This window comes from Otolemur garnettii, unplaced genomic scaffold (assembly GCF_000181295.1).
Source record: "Otolemur garnettii isolate 467f Iridium unplaced genomic scaffold, OtoGar3 scaffold00143, whole genome shotgun sequence".
Lineage (NCBI taxonomy): Eukaryota > Metazoa > Chordata > Mammalia > Primates > Galagidae > Otolemur > Otolemur garnettii.
In genome coordinates, this window is record NW_003852538.1 from 2,111,108 (window position 1) to 2,127,660 (window position 16,553).

The following is a 16,553-nucleotide window of genomic DNA, read 5'->3' on the forward strand; positions in this document are numbered from 1 at the left end:
AAAAGGAAAAAATAAAAAAACACGTGGGTGAGGTGGCCCACACGCCTGTCGTCCCAGTTACCCAGAAAGCTGAGGCAGGAAGTTCCGCTGAGCCCATGAGTTTGGGTGAGACTGCAGTGAGCTATGATGACACCACTGCACTCTTAAAAAAGGAGAGACAGTGAGAGACAGAGAAATCAATGTCATAAATCAACAACCAAAAAAAAAAAAAAAAGTATAAAGTCCTAAAAGGACATTTATTGAAAGAGAAGAGAAAGAAAGAGAAGAAATCTAAATCAAATGTCCACATTCCCAGAAAACCACTGTGTCTCCAACGGCTCCTCCAGTCTGCTCCCAGTCCTTAGACACGGAATTACTATTTTCTGTTCTTGGCTAAAGGTACACTGGTTGTGGAAAGGGACCATCAGGCTCTTCCCAAACTCTTTCCTGTGCTCCACATTACTCAATTATTTTTTCAGTTTAATTGATGAATAATGAGAGTAATATGCACTTGTTTTAATATTTAAATAAATATTTAATGTTTAAGATATTTACAGAATAAAAAGGCAACAATTCACAGAGTTTTAGATCCCAGTTTAAGGTAATAGTCATAGCATTTAACAAAACCAGTGAAATTAAAATGTATTCATTTACAACAAATAAAGCTTGTTTTAAAAACTACAAAAATGTAGTCAGGTTCCTAGTCATTAAAAGTATTAAATGGTATTTTCTTATTGTACTATCTGTTTATCCACCAAGTCTAATTCAGTCTGTATCATAGAAGAATCTGTTCTGATACTGTAGCTCCAAATATCCGCCACCGGGTTGCATCGTACTGACACGTTACTGCGGAAAGTGTTGAGAAGTAGGCGTAGCAACCTGGGCAGCACCACTTAAGTCAATTTGCGAAAGTGAGGTCAAGACACAAACTGATTTTCTAACATTTAAATAGCATGAGTATTTGGATGAGATATTACATTGAAGAATTTTGAAGTTCTAATGAAGGAAAACAAAGAAAGCTCGGAGTTATGGTTTACGTACGACCCATTCATAGAGAAACTGCTGCTTAAACATCTGAGATCTGTGTGTTCCAGGGCAAGGAAGAGGCAGGTGTCGAGAGCACTAAGACATTGACACTTGGAATGACTAACCAGACTGTCAAATACCAATGTCTGTTTAAACTTTCCTCCCTCAAGTCATAAATAATAAGCTGTCCATTTCTACTATCTATAAGTCTAGCAAGCAAGGCAATACTAATGTGTGAAAATAAAGCCAATGGAGAAATAGAGGAAGACAGTGGTAAATCACCATTCACCAGGTTCCACGCCAAACCTAAAGTTTTCAGTTTCATGAGAATGTAATCAGATTGGTGAAATTGTATTTCATCACCATTTGTCAGGAAGATAGTCCTGTTTGTCTAACTCTGCTTTTGCATATAAAGAACACAAACAGGCCATCATAATTTTGCACTATCACAAGAAAATTTCCAGCTTTTTTTATTTTGCATTTCTGACAATGTGAGCTCAGTTACTGGAATCTGTCATTTTTATCTTTAGCCAACAGGACTAAAAGTCCTCATTTTATCACATATTACAGGATCTTGAGTGGCTGATGAAGTGTTAATCTTCCAGTTTCTCAGATTCTACTGATCATTCCTCCTGATTAGCTGGGCAGTTTCCTTCCTTCCTGCCTGCCTGCCTGCCTGCCTGCCTTCCCTGCCCCCCTTTTCTCCCTCCCTCCCTCCCTTCCTTTTTTTCCCCTTTTATTTGTAGCTGAATTTTAATAGTCATTTTTCAGATATTGTCTCTGACACAGGTGGCCTCAGCTGCACACACTCCTCGGTATTGAACTGCTGCAGGTAAATTCACATTGACAATCGACATGGACAATGTGGATCTAATTGCAGAAAGTTGGGTTATCAATTAATTTCTAGGTTTGTCCTGACATGTTTCAGAATGAAATGGATATATTTTAAATACATTATGTAGTTTCCATATGATTCAACTAGGCTAAAATGTCAAATTTTGTGTTGTAAAATAAACCTAGAAATGTAGGAATTATTTATATACGATACCTTATACTTTGATGGTCAGATTTTTTGTTGCCAGTAAAATGAAGCAACTCTAATCCTCCTTTACTATCAGCCACTAGACGATATCTAGGACCCCTGGAAAATAGAGTCCCGGAGTAAATTAGACCAATATTCATGATTGAAAGTTATGAGTGACATGGCGCCCTCACCTTGAGTTTGTGATTGGTGGGGCTTCCAGCGTATGAACAGAATATCTGGGAGGAAATTCTAATTACGGGGGACTCTGGAATCCTAACTAATACACACATGTGTATCTGTGCTTGTGCCTTCCTGAAGCTAAATAAAGCTAACTCTGGCAAAAGCGAAGACAAGAAAGGCAGCCAGGGGAGCAGCAGAGGCGAGGCCGCCGCTGAGAGTGGCAAGACGGCAGTTGTGTTCTCCTTGAAAAACGAAGTTGGCGGCTTGGTGAAGGCGCTGAGGCTCTTTCAGGTGAATACAAACTATCCTTACATCATTTTAAAAACGACTGTGTGCCTGGTTGCAAGCCTGCCGTCTGCCATCCAACATTATTAGATCCATTTGTAGGTAAGGCGCTAAAAGATTCAAAGGACCCAAACTTCGTGAGGCTTTCTTTACAAGAGGCATTTGTCTGTCAAACAGTGAAATAAGACAATCTGCATAAACTAAGATTTCTGTGTTCCCAGTGAGCCTGTTAGGAACTCTGCAGACGGTCGCCAGGTGAGGAAGCCAAATGTGAGCTTCCACACTGGAAAGCAGATGTGCGAGGAGCCCGATCGAGGGATCTTAACCATCGTGAGCCTGCAGCCTGATTGGGTGCATTCAAATTTGATGCTGCAGATGTCCTAAGAGCACATTTGTTGCATAAAGTAAAATGCCTGAGTCCAGGCACTTGGTCCTCCCCGGGCTTCATTGTTTCATGAATGTAATGTGTCTTTTTGTAAAGACGAATCACTCTCCTTGTATATGAATTGTAGGGCTAGGTCTCCTCTCATCTTATAGAAATGCAGTATCATCTTCCCATCAATTCGTGGTTTGAACCCTCAAGAAAGATTCTGAATAGGGGCGAGGCTAGAAAAGCCCAGGAAAGCTGCTGCCTTCTTACCAGCACTCACCTAACGGGTCCTCTACCCTCCAGCAAACACCTTCCCTGACAAATGGGTTTTGTCTGGGGGCCTGGCTGTTGATGAAGGCTGTGAGATAAGGAGCCTGGCCCTGCAGTTGCCTCAAGCTGCTGGTGCAGTGGGAAGATAGTTGGAATTGCAGTCAGGGGATTCAGAGGGCAATTGGCTTGGCTAATCACTAGCTGCTTCCTAGGTTTAATTTCTTCATTTGTAAAATAGTAATAATAATTCCTACCTAACAGGATTGTTGGGATGAAATAACGTTCAGGAAAGCACTTTGCAAAGCTCACAGATCTGAGGCTTTATTATGATGCCTCTGTGATGATCATAGAGAGGAATTAGCAGCCTGATTTGGCAGATATTTCCTCGTTCTCTTTTGACCTTGAAAAAAGGATCAGGCACCATAAACAGTGGTAATGGAAATCTGGGGAAATATTTTACACATAATTATGTCTAAGGCTGTATCCATACAGTGCCAAAGGCAGGCCAGTCCAATTAGACATCTGGGTGCAGTGGAAAAAATCCCTGGAGAAGGAGTTCGCAGCCCTGAATTTTCACTCTGCCATCAGCCAGTCACGAGGCCTTCCCTAAACCACTTAATCCATGTGGGCCTCAGTTCCCCTAAAACATCAACTCTGCTTCAACCAAAGAAGTGATAGAATGTATGTGCAGTCTCTTACACCTTGAACTTAAGATTAATCTTACCATTATTGTCAGCCAACTTAGAAAATATGGCATTATTGTAAAGGTTAATAAAAACAGAAATAGAACATTTTGTTTCCTACTCATAGGACTAGTTTCTTTATGTAGAAGAGAATGCCGGTTCATTTAATCCCATTCTGACACTGGAAACTACCTATCCTGTTTCTATGCTGAAAATTCTGAGATCACCCAGGATTGTATCAGAGCAATTGTGCTGGTATCAGAGTGCACCAACCGGGATGGTGGGTGTGTGCAGTCATGGGGGTGGGTTGGGGTGGAGAGGAGAACTTAGTCTTCAGTTAAGTACGGAGAAAGAGTACACTGCTGGGGAAATTCAAACTGATTTTTAAATATTAAATTACCGCCCTGCTTTGTGCTCCTTACTGTAAGATGTTTTACCTCTGAGACTTGTTATAGAACCATAGTGGCAGCAACACGTCAGAGGAAGAAGCTGGCCCAGAATTGTCAAAAGGGAACAATTACTAAGAGTGCTGTGCTTTTATTTACCTTTCTCCCCTCCTTACTGTCCCCTGAGGAAGTCCTTTGTTTTCCTTTTGTCTTTAGAGATTCTCTCTTGACTTGCTTCCTTTTTTTCCCTATAATGTAGGCGATAGTTTTCGGTCAATTTTTATACCACCTCCCCAATTTCTACCTACCATTTGTACTGTTTACTTACTTACTGTTTTAGAGACAGGGTATTGCTCTGTTGCCCAGGATGACCTTGAACTCCTGGGCTCTAGTGATTCTCCCACCTTGGCCTCCCAAGTAGCTGGGACTACAGGTGCCTGCCACAACGCCCAGTATTTGTGTTGTTGTTGTTGTTGCAGTTGTCATTGTTTTAGGTGGCCTGGGCTGGGTTTGAACCCACCACCCTAGGTTTATGTGGCCGGCGCCCTGCCCATCTGTACTTACTTTTAAAAGATTACTTTTAAATTTCAGTTTATTTGAAAAGGAGAGTTTATATCAGGGGCTTGAGTTTTGTTATGTTTTTCAGAAACAAAACGAGACCATAAATCTGGACATTATACTCTAATATAGTAAATAAACTTTTTCGCAAACTCATTGTCATCACCTGAGGGATGTAGCTCACTCTGAGAAATGATGATGTCCATAATTATAATGTGTTTTATAGGGCCCTTTTATATGTCTTAAATACTGTCTCTCTTTAGAATGAGATAGTACAACCTACACAGAGAAATATAACTATATAGCATTCCTATTATTAGAGACATTGTTGACAACATTTCCGCATGTTAGGCCATCAAAGAGCAAGGAAACCTTTCCCTCTTTTGTGGGCACTGGGTATCCTTTTGCTTACGAGTTGAACAAGAAAAGCCAGCGGCATTCCTTTCATTGTGCCCTGGAGGTGATTTAGGGATGTTGCTTATGTTTCCACAGGAGAAACACGTCAACATGGTTCATATTGAGTCTAGGAGATCCAGACGAAGGAGTTCTGAGGTCGAAATCTTCGTGGATTGTGAGTGCGGCAAAACAGAATTCACTGAGCTCATTCAGTTGCTGAAATTTCAAACCACAATTGTGACTCTGAATCCGCCGGAGACCATTTGGACAGAGGAAGAAGGTAAGGGTGGTCTTTGTCGGGTGATTTTACAATCTGACAAATGTTGGAAGAGTGAAAATGCTATCTGTGAACTAATCTATCTGTTTCAACAGAGCTGGAGGATGTGCCCTGGTTCCCCCGGAAGATCTCTGAGTTAGACAGATGCTCTCACAGAGTTCTCATGTATGGTTCTGAGCTTGATGCCGACCACCCAGTAAGTGTCCAGTAACATCCATTCCGCACTTGCTGTCCCAGCTCTGCTCGTGTGCGGGCCATGTGCTGTGTCTGCGCTGTCATGCTTCACTGTAGAACAGTTCACTATTTATTGCCCCTCGCAGAGAGCAGACTTCCCTGTGACAAAGCTTTCCTGTACACGTGTGCTGACTAGGAGCAGGTTAGAGGGATGGCATTTTCACATAGCACTTATTTCTAAAAGGGTTGGCTAGAGGAGGAGATTTTAAACCTTGGAGAATATTTCTGTGGAATTAGACAGCCTGAAATATACTTGCAGATGGTGACCCTTGGAAAAGGATGAACTGAAATTGATCACACCTTTGGGAAAGTAGGGAGGACTAGGCATTATGGGGCTCGGTGAGACAATAAAATCCTTCCTACTATTTTCCTTGACTCGAGGTAGTTAGGAGCAGAGTAATGTGGTTGACTTCAGTCTCCATGGAAAGGCAGGGGTTTTAGAATAAGGCTGTGAGGGAAGATGTACCTCTTCCCACGTCTACCCTGAATCTGCCTACCACATTCTCTCCTCCACTCCAATAGAAACGACCATCTTCAAAGAAATGTGATACTTGGGTAAGCACTTCCCTCTATTCTCCCCTTCTCCCCTTTACATCAGTTTTTATGTAACACATGAGACCTGGAACTTCTTTATGGTCCGAGTGAAGCACACTAATAGCCTGGGAGAGGTGAGCAGTGCACCATCCATTACAGACGTTCCTTCCCTCCTCAGGGGCCCCTTGTCTGAAAAGGGCTGGACAAAAGAGTTAAACCGGCACAGACCAGTAATGCTTACAGGGAGCCTCTGTGGTCTGCGGGGAATAGTTTACAGGTATTCTTCCTGTTGAAACGTAGGGAATCTGGGAACCTGACACGGGACTGTGCTGTGTGTGCGGCTCTCCAGGTGTCACCCGGATTCGCAGCCTCAGTATCATCTGGGGACTTATTTGAACAAGCCCACACTTCCATTTGAGAACACTTGTTTTAAAGGAAAGTATGATAACTTTAACACCAGGAGAATTTTCAATGGAACCAGTAATTTGGCATAATATACCCATTCAGACCAATTCAAATATACCATTCAAACAAATGGTTGAACAGATGTCATTCACCACATTATTTTCAAAAAGGTGAATTCACTCAAAGACAATGTGTTACATTTGCCAGGATAGCCTAAATTTCAGAATAGTTTCTAGTAACTCACACGAAAGTCTCCTCAAACATTAGAGAAATGTTGAAAAATGCTTTTAATAATCATCCATTGTTCTCGTCTCCTTTTCCCAGCCTCAGAGAAGTCAGAACTGACCCAGAAGCCTGATGTAAGAGCTTGGTAGCACCAGGACTGCACTGACACCAGCCCTTAACTTGCAGAATGACCTTGGTTAAGTCCCTCTACTGCCCACATCTCACGTTTTTTATGGAAAGGTAGAGATAAAATTGCTATTGGCCTCAAAGGAGTGTTTGAAAAGCCTAGGTAATAAAACAACTGGAAGGCATTTTGGCCAGAATAAATGCTTAATTCCAGTAATGGAAATGCTGTATTAAATCATCCAGATCAGTGCCTGGATAGTAAGAGATTTTTTGATAACCTCAGATACCCTAATCTCCCCTTAGTCTAGTTTGAAAATTACTCAGCCTGGAGAAAGGAGTTCAGCCATTTTAATGGAACAATCACAAGAACCACTGATCTTGCAGAGACAAAGTTTATTCCAGCAAGCGTGGATTTTCCTGGGCTTGGTTTTATTCCATTACTCCTGATTATACCCCCTCATGATACTATCTCTTATTTTCTGCACAGCCACTTGAAATCATTGCAAGTACTTAACAATCCCCTCTTGTCATTTTTAAACCACATGTACTTCTTTCCTAAGCATACCAAATGTTCAGTATGCAAAATTTGATATTGGTAAATTGGTGTTTTGTAAGTTATTATTTGATAAGTATGGGGAAAAAGTTGTTCAAGCACTTTTATGCCTGGGAATAATCCCAATTCGGAGACAGACCCAGGAACCCTTTTTGATAGTTCAGAAGTGTCTTAGAATTTAATCTAACCAGTGCCTCTTAAACTTTAGTGGAACAACAAACCACCTTTGAAATCTTTTAAAAAAGCAGATAATGAGGCCCTCCCCTGTAATCCCAGCACTCTGGGACACCCACAAGGGTGGATTGCCTGAGCTCATGAGTTCGAGACCAGTCTGAGCCAGACTGAGAACCCCACCCCCATCTCTAAAAATAGCCCGGGCATTGTGGTGGGCCCCTGTAGTCCCAGCTACTTGGGAGGCTGAGGCAAGAGAATGCTTGAGCCTAAGAGTCTGAGGTTGCTGTGAACTATGACACCATGGCACTCAACCCAGGGTGACAAAGTGAGACTCTGTCTCAAAAAAAATAAAGAATGCAGATGATTCTGTAGGACTGGGGGTTCTGCATTGCCAGTACACTTCCAGTTGGCGCTTACAACAGGGGAGGGGCTGGTGATCACACTTTGAGTAGTTAGCATCTAGCCTGGGAGCGCATTTCAAAGTGTGGGCCAAGGTCCACTGATAAGGTGGGTGCTTGTTATTAGTAAAAATGTCTTATCTTGAGGCTCATCTGAGGCCCACTGAATCAGAACTTCAAGTGATGGAACCAAGAATTGGCATTTGAAGGGATCTGCAGGAGATTCTGATGAGCTCTAAAGCTCGGGAACTAATGTTCTCCCTTGGTGATTCTCAGGCCTAGTTTCTCATTCAAATCACCTGTGTAGAATTAAAAAGCAATTCTTATGCTGGGGCCTCACCACGGAGAGCTCGAATCAGAACCTCTGGGCATGTGGCCAGATTGGATGGGTAGTAAAGGTCCCCAGGTGATTCCAATATTCCACCAGGGCCATGCTATTTGGAATAGCTACTTGAGTGTCTGTGTAAATTTAGCTGAGCCCTTCAGTTTCTTTTGATTTAAATTGGGGGTGGGGGGAAAGGTGGGTTTGTGCTCTGTGGCTGCTACCTACAGTTGCTAATTTAGCAAATAAATATATAGACTGCCCAGTTATATTTGACTTTCCACTAAGCAATAAATGACTTTCAGTGTTAGTATGTCCCAAGGTTTTGCATGGGACATACTTATACTAAAAATGTTTTTTTCCCCCCTGTTGATCAGAAATTCAGATTTAACTGGTAACCTGCTGCCCAGTCTCAGGGCAGAAGGACAGGCCCAGGGAACGCCGTTTCTCTGCCGTTGCTATTGCATCCCTGTCTCACTTTGCCAGGCCTGGCGGCGCTGGCTGGCCCACAGCATCTGCGTGATCACGGCCACACCAAGCTAATGAGGCGTGATGAGCAGGTCGCTCTCTCGCAACTGTGGAGAGGTGCGGGTGTCTGCTGAGGAGCGAGCTGAGACTCTTCGGGAGGATCACGGTGCTGTTACCCTGGTGTCCGGGCTGGCGGAACCAGAGCAGATGCTGTGCTTTTCACGGGGCGCTCTCCCTTTTGTTGTGTCCTGCTTTCTTGCTGAATAATAAAGGTGTTTGGCGCTCTTCAGTTTTGCCATCTCAGACAGCCTGATTTTACCAGTGAGTGTTGGAACATGTACCTTCTTTTATGACTATTGTTTAACCTCTATAGCAAGGGACCCCTTGTCAGGTCACAAGCTGATTTGTGAAATGGGTAACTCTGGTCACCAAATTGTGTCAAACTTCAAAGCCAGTTAAAAAACTCCCAATTGGCAGTGTAAGAAAGAAAGTGCTAGGTTCAGGGTCCAAGGCTACTTGGTTTCCGCGGGATGTTCAGTTGGTCTCAGTATTTCTCCCCGACCCCTCACCGTTAGTAACTGTCTGTCACTCCTGAAGGAAAGCTGCCTCCAGAGGGGAGGCTTCATTTCTGCCCAGCTGGCACGCCGTTCTCTGCCAGCCAGACAAGAGAATGGGGTGATTTTCTGGCGAGTTTGAGGTTCCTCTCGAACAGCCCACCTTCCAGAAAAGTCTCAGGTGCAGCAGAGATCTCTGTGGGCCCTCACTGACCTTTCCCCTCAGCCCTGTGGCCCGGTGGCTCCTCTCCTGCCGGCCGGGTTCAGTGGGCCCCGCTCTGCTTCCTGGTCATCCTGGGGGGCAGGCGTACAGGGGAGAAGCTAAATTGAAAACAGTTTCTTCTGGGCTTCCAGCAGCTTGAGGAAAACAACCCTGGAAGGAATTGATTGTCTGAAGGAATCTAAAGGAAAGGAAAATGCAAAGTCTGTTGAGGAGAGGAGAGATTTTTGAATAAAGCAGAAAGTCCTCTCAGCAGGATTCCCTGTGACTGAAAACTCACAGACATGATGTTTAATTTCCCAAGTGGATGGTGAGGTGAAATCATGAAGTTGGCTAAGAATGATTTGAATTACAGGAATTACTTGGAATGGCTTGGTGCTAAGCTGCTATTTTGTGCATAATCTCTTAAAATCAATTTTGCATTCTGTGACTAGTAATCATAAAATACAGCAAAACCTCTTTAATTTATACTAATTTTGGATTGTGATGATTATTCGGAGTGATAGAATTTTTTTAATCTTATATATTATTATTAGTAGTAGTAGAGATGGTGGGGGGGTCTTACTATTGTCTAGTCTTGATCTTGAACTCCTGGGAGCTCAATTGAGCTCAACTGATGGTCCCACTCCAGGCTCCCAAAGTGCTAGGGGTTATAGGCATCATCCACTGCTCCTGGTCAGAATTTTTCATAAATGTTAGATTTATTAGTTATTTATACAAACAAGTAAAATTACCTTAACTTACTGAACATATTAAAAGAGTCCATTTTAATAAATACATCAATATTAACTTGTGATTAAGATCAATTACATGCAAGTTAAACTTGAAAACCAAAAGATATGGTTCAAAATATCAATGTGTTTAACTAAGCCATTCTACTTACGTGGTGGAAAGGTGAACTTCAGCCTGGATTCCCACACATCCTGAATCAGTATAACCCCAGTTTAAGGAGGTTTTACTGTAAGAGCAATTTGCTTCTGGCTGTGTCACCAAGATGATCATCAAAGGATAAAATTCACGTTTGCGTGAGATTTGGGAACACTCAATAAACACCTCAGTGATTTTCTTTTAGCCTTTCTATAGCTAATTTTCCCAGCACTGTAAGATAACGTCATCTCTTTTGTGTTTAAGGGATTTAAGGACAATGTCTATCGGCAGAGAAGAAAGTATTTTGTGGATGTGGCCATGAGTTATAAATAGTAAGTACCTGCATCACTCTTTCCTGGCACTGGCTAGTTGGGGAAACACACGCTGTGTCAAACGGACCTGTCACCTCTTCTCTTTACCTTTTGCAAGAAGCAGATGTGAACGATTTTAACCACTTAACCAACTCTATAGGCTTTAAATGCCAACACGGATGTCTGGCATCTGGGGGTAATTGTAAAATAACAAGCCCTATGGATCACATGCCAAATGCTGCATTGATACCATTGTGTCCTCAACTCTGCTAAGGCAAGGAACCATGTGGTATGGTCTGCAGGGCCTGGAAACTGTGTCTGAATTTTATTTTTGACACGACTTTTCAGTAAGCCCTTTCAACATCTAGCTTCTTTAATGAAGGTAAAGGATTCAGCAAGACTGGTCAGAGGGCTTGTTGAAGCAGCTATTATAGAAAAGACATGAGTTTGCTTTCCATGGACAGGAAAACTTCCTGTAAACTGGAAGTGTTATGGAAAAGTTTCATATGCAGCCCCTGGTCAGGGTGGGATTGAAAGTGGAGAATCTCACTTTCTGGGGTGAGGACTGTCTATGACGTTTGTGACTGGAGTGATGCAGGGTGTCTAGGCAGACACCGTGCACGCCAGGCCGCTGCTTGTTCTGCCCACACTAGTGTGACTTAGAGACGCCCTCGGTGCTCCCCTTCCTTTGTCTGCACATGAGCAGGAGCGGGGGTGTCCAACCTTTTGGCTTCTCTGTGCCACATGGGAAGAAGAAGAGTTGCCTTGGGCCACACATAAAATATGCAAACACTGATGAAAGCTGGTGAATAACAACAGAAGGTTTGTACATAATTTTGTGAAATCTGCCACCACAAGTAAGCAAAAAGTCCTCCCATAATTTGCATGTGGCCTGCAGGTTGCCAGTTGGACACCCCCGACACAAAACTTGTCATCAGAACAGAATGTAAATCCAAACAAAATAGAATGAGGGGAAAGATTCTTTTTAACTCACATTGAAACTAGGTAAGACACTCAAGTATCCTGAGAGGCAAATTTGTTATTGGTAAAACAATACATATACATGTATACACATGTGTATGTATATGAGGACATCCCGTGTGTTGTAGAAAGCATCAGAGTCGGCCTGCTTGCTGACTTTTCTTCCTTCCTTTTCCTTCCTTTCTCTCTATCTCTCTCTCTTTCTTTCTTTTTCTCTCTGTCCCTTTTCTCCCTCTCCTTCATTCTCTTCCTCCCTCCTTTCCTTTTTTTTTTTTAAGGCGTATGAGACACAGGTGCTTAGGGCCGAGTGTGAGGATTCTTCACCCAGCTTTCACCGGGTCAACTGGTCCTCATCTCTGGCTTCCTGTGTCACTTTAGCACTGGTCCCTTTATCCTCCCAAGCCCCAGGCACCCGGCTTCCTTTCTCTGCCATTATGAAGACCATGTTCTTAGAAACCAGGACTGTGTAGGTCGCGCTTTCCCATACGTGTCTGCTTTATTCTCACCTTCCCTGTTCTAAGTGGCTTCTTCCTCCCCTCCTTGATTATCTGACCCTCATGACTTCTGTGTGCACGTGGCTTGCCCTGGCCTGAGCCCAACCTCGCAGCCCCTTTTACCCTCAGCGCCTTTACTCACTAGCTCTGTCTCCCTGTGTTTCCCAGTTAAATTGCCAAGAGAGGACTCTGATGGTCTGAACTCACTTTTCATGTCAGGCCCTGATAACTGGACTCAGGCCCCTCAGAGGGGGTGTGGTCAGGGCAGTCCTTTGGGGACAACTTGTCTAGGACATGGTAGAAGTCTGTGCCTGGCAGAGCCTTTCCTCTTAGATATAGGAGAGAGCTAATGATGCGTTTTGTACGTAGATGCTGTGTGTAATATGTATGTGTGTATGTGCCACATATAGGGGGTGTCCTGAAAGTTGCCCCTCAGGTAACATACCTAGGGAAAGTGGGAAATTGTGGCTGAATGTACCTTTATTTAAAACATATTTATTATAAAATTTTTTGTTGTTGTTGCTGTTGTTTAGCAGGTCCAGGCCGAGTTCAAACCTGCCAGTCCCGCTGCTCGGGGCTGGCACTCTAACCATTGAGCCACAGGCGCCAGTCTCATTACAAAATTCTACAAAGATGTAGCTAGCACATAGATAGTATTTTGGAAATATTTTGTAAAATTTTGTTATGAATATGTTGTAAATTAGGGTAAATTTAGCTACAATTTCCCAGTTTCCGTATATACTTGTATGGCAACTTTATGTGTGACCTTTGGACCACAGGACACGCACATGCACTCACATGCATGATTTTGACATAAACTTGCGTTAGCGTGATGACTAAGGGCCAGCTCAAACGTTACTTGTGTCTTATTGGTAGAGTCCAGACACTGGACAGGGGCAAGCTGGCGCTGTGGTGCCACTGCTAGAATGGGCCCGTAGGTGGCATCCAGGTTCAAGGGGCTTGGTAACGCAGAGTCCTTGATTTGAAGAAAACATTTATATGGAAGGAAAGGGAAAGAGCATATAGTCAAACGGTGGAGGGCGAGGTTCTCAGGATGTTAACAGGAGTCGGCATTTGCCACCTATGCATAGCTAAGGAGTGAAATTAAGGTGTCATGATATGGGGAAAAAAGTAAAAAGTGGAGGTTAGGACTGGTGGGGGTCTGATATGAAGGAGCCAGGCCATTCCGGGGTTTGGTTTCAGTTTGGAGGGCTGGAGATTCTCAGCCCCAAGAGTAGTGGTTTTCAACCTTTTTTATCTCATGACACACTTGAACCTATAGTTGAACTTAAATTATGTAGATAAAACAAAAAGAGTAAAAAAAAAGAATATACTTACTCTGCTTTGAAACTTGTTTCAAAAGTAATTAATCTTTAAAAATTTTTGTGGCACACTTAACATCCTCTCAGGGCACATTAGCTGAAAATCAGTGCTGGAGGGGGCTGGCTCTTGGTAACTGAGTGTTTCACAGGCAAAGGAAGGCCGGGAATGGCCGCCTCATCATTCTGCCGTCAGAAACAACTCTCACAGAACCCCCTGCTGTCATGATAGCAGAGGACGCCAAATTATAACCTGAAGGTTACTTGATGGATGTGGAGTCAGACTGAGGATGTTGACCTAAGACAGTTTGGAATCCAGCATATCATAACCCTCTCCCCGGACAGTGCTGAGCGCACACTGACCAGGCAGAATAACAGAGGGCCCAGAAACCTTGCCCTGGACTCAGACGACCCTGTCCCAGGACCGGCCCTGCTGCTTCCTGACTGGGAGCTCAGCCTCCTGTGCCTTTGCTTCTTCATCTGTGAAGTGTGTCTACAAACAGGGCCCATCTCACAGGGTGTAATGAGGGTTAGCAAAGAGACTGCATGGCTGTGCCCAGTACAGTGCCTGGCACGTGACCAGTGATGAGCCCCTCATTCTGACAGCTCCTCCACCTTTCCTGTAGGCTGATCTCCCATTTTCAGTTGAACTGTGGTTTTCTTCTTTAGTGATGCTAATTCCATTGTTTCTGCCACGATCTTAATAATGTGGCTGAAATGTCCCTTCAAGTCATCCTTGGAAGAAACTTGAGTTTCTCACTGAAGGACTGTGGCATCTGTGGATGCTTTTCATGCTGGCCAACATAGCTCTTTATGGAGAGATTTCATTAAAAGGAATCTTATTCCCATTTGCATATGTGTGTGTGTGTGCATGTGTGTGTAGCTGTGAAAATATGGATAGCAGATCACCAGTTGCTGTGGGCACTTCTTGTGAATGGATGAAGTGAAGAAGATGCCAGAAAAACACAAACCCAGCAAGTGTAGAAAGCAGAGAGCAAAGGATCCTTCTCCAACACTACTTATGCTGTCACGGCTGAAGGCTGAGTGTGGGTTTGAGGATGGATGAGGGCTGGGGGGGTGTGTGTGAACATGTGCAAACGTGTTCTTGCAAGCTCACTTTTGGACTTGTGAGCCTGCTGTTGTGCCAGTGGGGAAGGGGCCGCAGACACTAACAAATTCCAAATGGGCCTGGGCTGTTGTCCCTAGGTTGCCATGCAGCAAGGTGAGATTTCCTTTGGTTTATAGAAAATGAAGATGCAATTTTTAATTGAAATATAATAGAATGTCCATAGTTGACCAGCTCTCTACACTGACCACCTTCTTAAGTTGACCTAACTTTCAAGGGCTGGATATGCACCCCTAGGCCACTAGTACAGAAGGTCTAGTTCCTTATGTTGACCACCTCTGTGTATTGACCCATTTGTTACAATCCAGTGGGTGGTCAACTTAGAGAGGTTCTACTGTAGGTATTTTCTAGTGCTGATGGCTTTCTGAATATGCAAAGGAGAAAGTTGTCAATACCATAATTACTTAAAATAATCACCTATAAGTGTTTTACCACTTGGTTTTCCAAACCAAACCTTAGCATTTGGTCTGAGGTTAAGATTATTTGAGATTGAGGTAGTCTTGAAAAATTCAGCATATGAGACTCCTTGCAAATAAAATTTAGTGATAAATTTGGGACCCATTCTGTTGGGGAGAACAATTCAATCTCCTGATGATAATTAAAGCTTTCTGGACACTGAGGAGAAGTCAATTGTATGGTTATAAATATACAAAAAGATAAAACACAGATATTTTTGGGTTGTAGTAGGATTGGCAAGGTGTAGTTTGAGGGTGTCTAAAGGTAAGGAGAAAGAAAAGAAATGAAACACAGGATAATCTATATTGAAACCACAACCACAATAATCTCTACTGAAGCCCTCTGGGGGATTCATGTTGAATACTGTATTTTCTGTGATAGTTTTGAAAGGATAAAGCAGAGGGGGAAGAATAAACACAAGCAGAGAAAAATGAAAAAATTCCACTCTATGATGAAAAAACAGCAGGCTCAAAAGTCTGTATTACCATGAACCCGAAAGAGGAAAGGGAGGAGGAAAGCGCCAGCACGCTGAGAACTGCCAGTAGATGCCACTCAGGAGAGTTGCTGATTGACAGCGCTGCCAAGAAGCATGATTGATTATCCCGAGGCCAACCCCCCCCAACCCCACCCCACAGAGAGGAGAATGCTCAGTGGCAGGAGTGTCGGAGTAATAGCAGAGGAAACATTCATTAGTGCAAACATCATTCTTCCTAGAAGACCTGAGAATGAACACCCAGGATCAAGAGGGCACCAGTTCTGAAATCACGTACGTGAGACTGTCTGCCACGCAGATCGCACCTGCTCCTCCCTTACCCAAACACGTGAAAGAAAATCTAATATGAGCAGAAAAAAGAGTGTTCATGACTAGATAATGGGATGTACAGGTGGCTTGCAGTTCAGAGGAAATGGAAGTGTATGGGGCATTGGCTTGCGGAAGAAGAGAAAGTTATGACTGCAGTGTTGTAGCTGTTAGGTCTGCCTGGAACCATCCAGCTCCCTGTCTCTGGCACCTGCGTACTTCAACCTTGCCATTACCTTGGTTGCATTTTGCTATTGTTGTATTACTAGGGGAAAAATCAGTAATACATCTTTTTTCCCAATTGACTAGAAATAAACATATTTTTCTTTGGGGGCTATTATAATGATTATTCCCCAATAACATGCATGCATATTTAATTTAATTATATTTTTGGTGGAGGTGGTGGAAGTTATTTCAATTCATTTTAGAAAAAGGCCCTGAGTTCTGACTTTAATTATGCCACTCTTGTTCGCTTAAATTGATCTGAACATTACGGTGATTGTGTTTTGTTATGAATGCACTTCCTTGTGCTTGAAAGAACGCAGCACATGAA

At 43.2% G+C, this 16,553-nt stretch overlaps 1 protein-coding gene across 2 annotated transcripts in view; it reads left to right on the forward strand.

Moving 5' to 3' along the window:
* Nucleotides 1-16,553, forward strand: part of TPH2 (tryptophan hydroxylase 2) — a 109,049-nt gene that overhangs the window by 1,028 nt on the left and 91,468 nt on the right. Inside the window, exons 2-5 of one of the 2 annotated variants that reach the window (XM_003798947.3) lie at nucleotides 2,348-2,500; nucleotides 5,254-5,437; nucleotides 5,530-5,630; nucleotides 10,779-10,846. In XM_003798947.3, coding sequence (XP_003798995.1) covers nucleotides 2,348-2,500; nucleotides 5,254-5,437; nucleotides 5,530-5,630; nucleotides 10,779-10,846 — 506 coding nt within the window. Of the gene's footprint in view, nucleotides 1-2,336; nucleotides 2,501-5,253; nucleotides 5,438-5,529; nucleotides 5,631-10,778; nucleotides 10,847-16,553 lie in introns of both variants that reach the window. The other variant, XM_012810854.2, reaches the window with a different exon arrangement.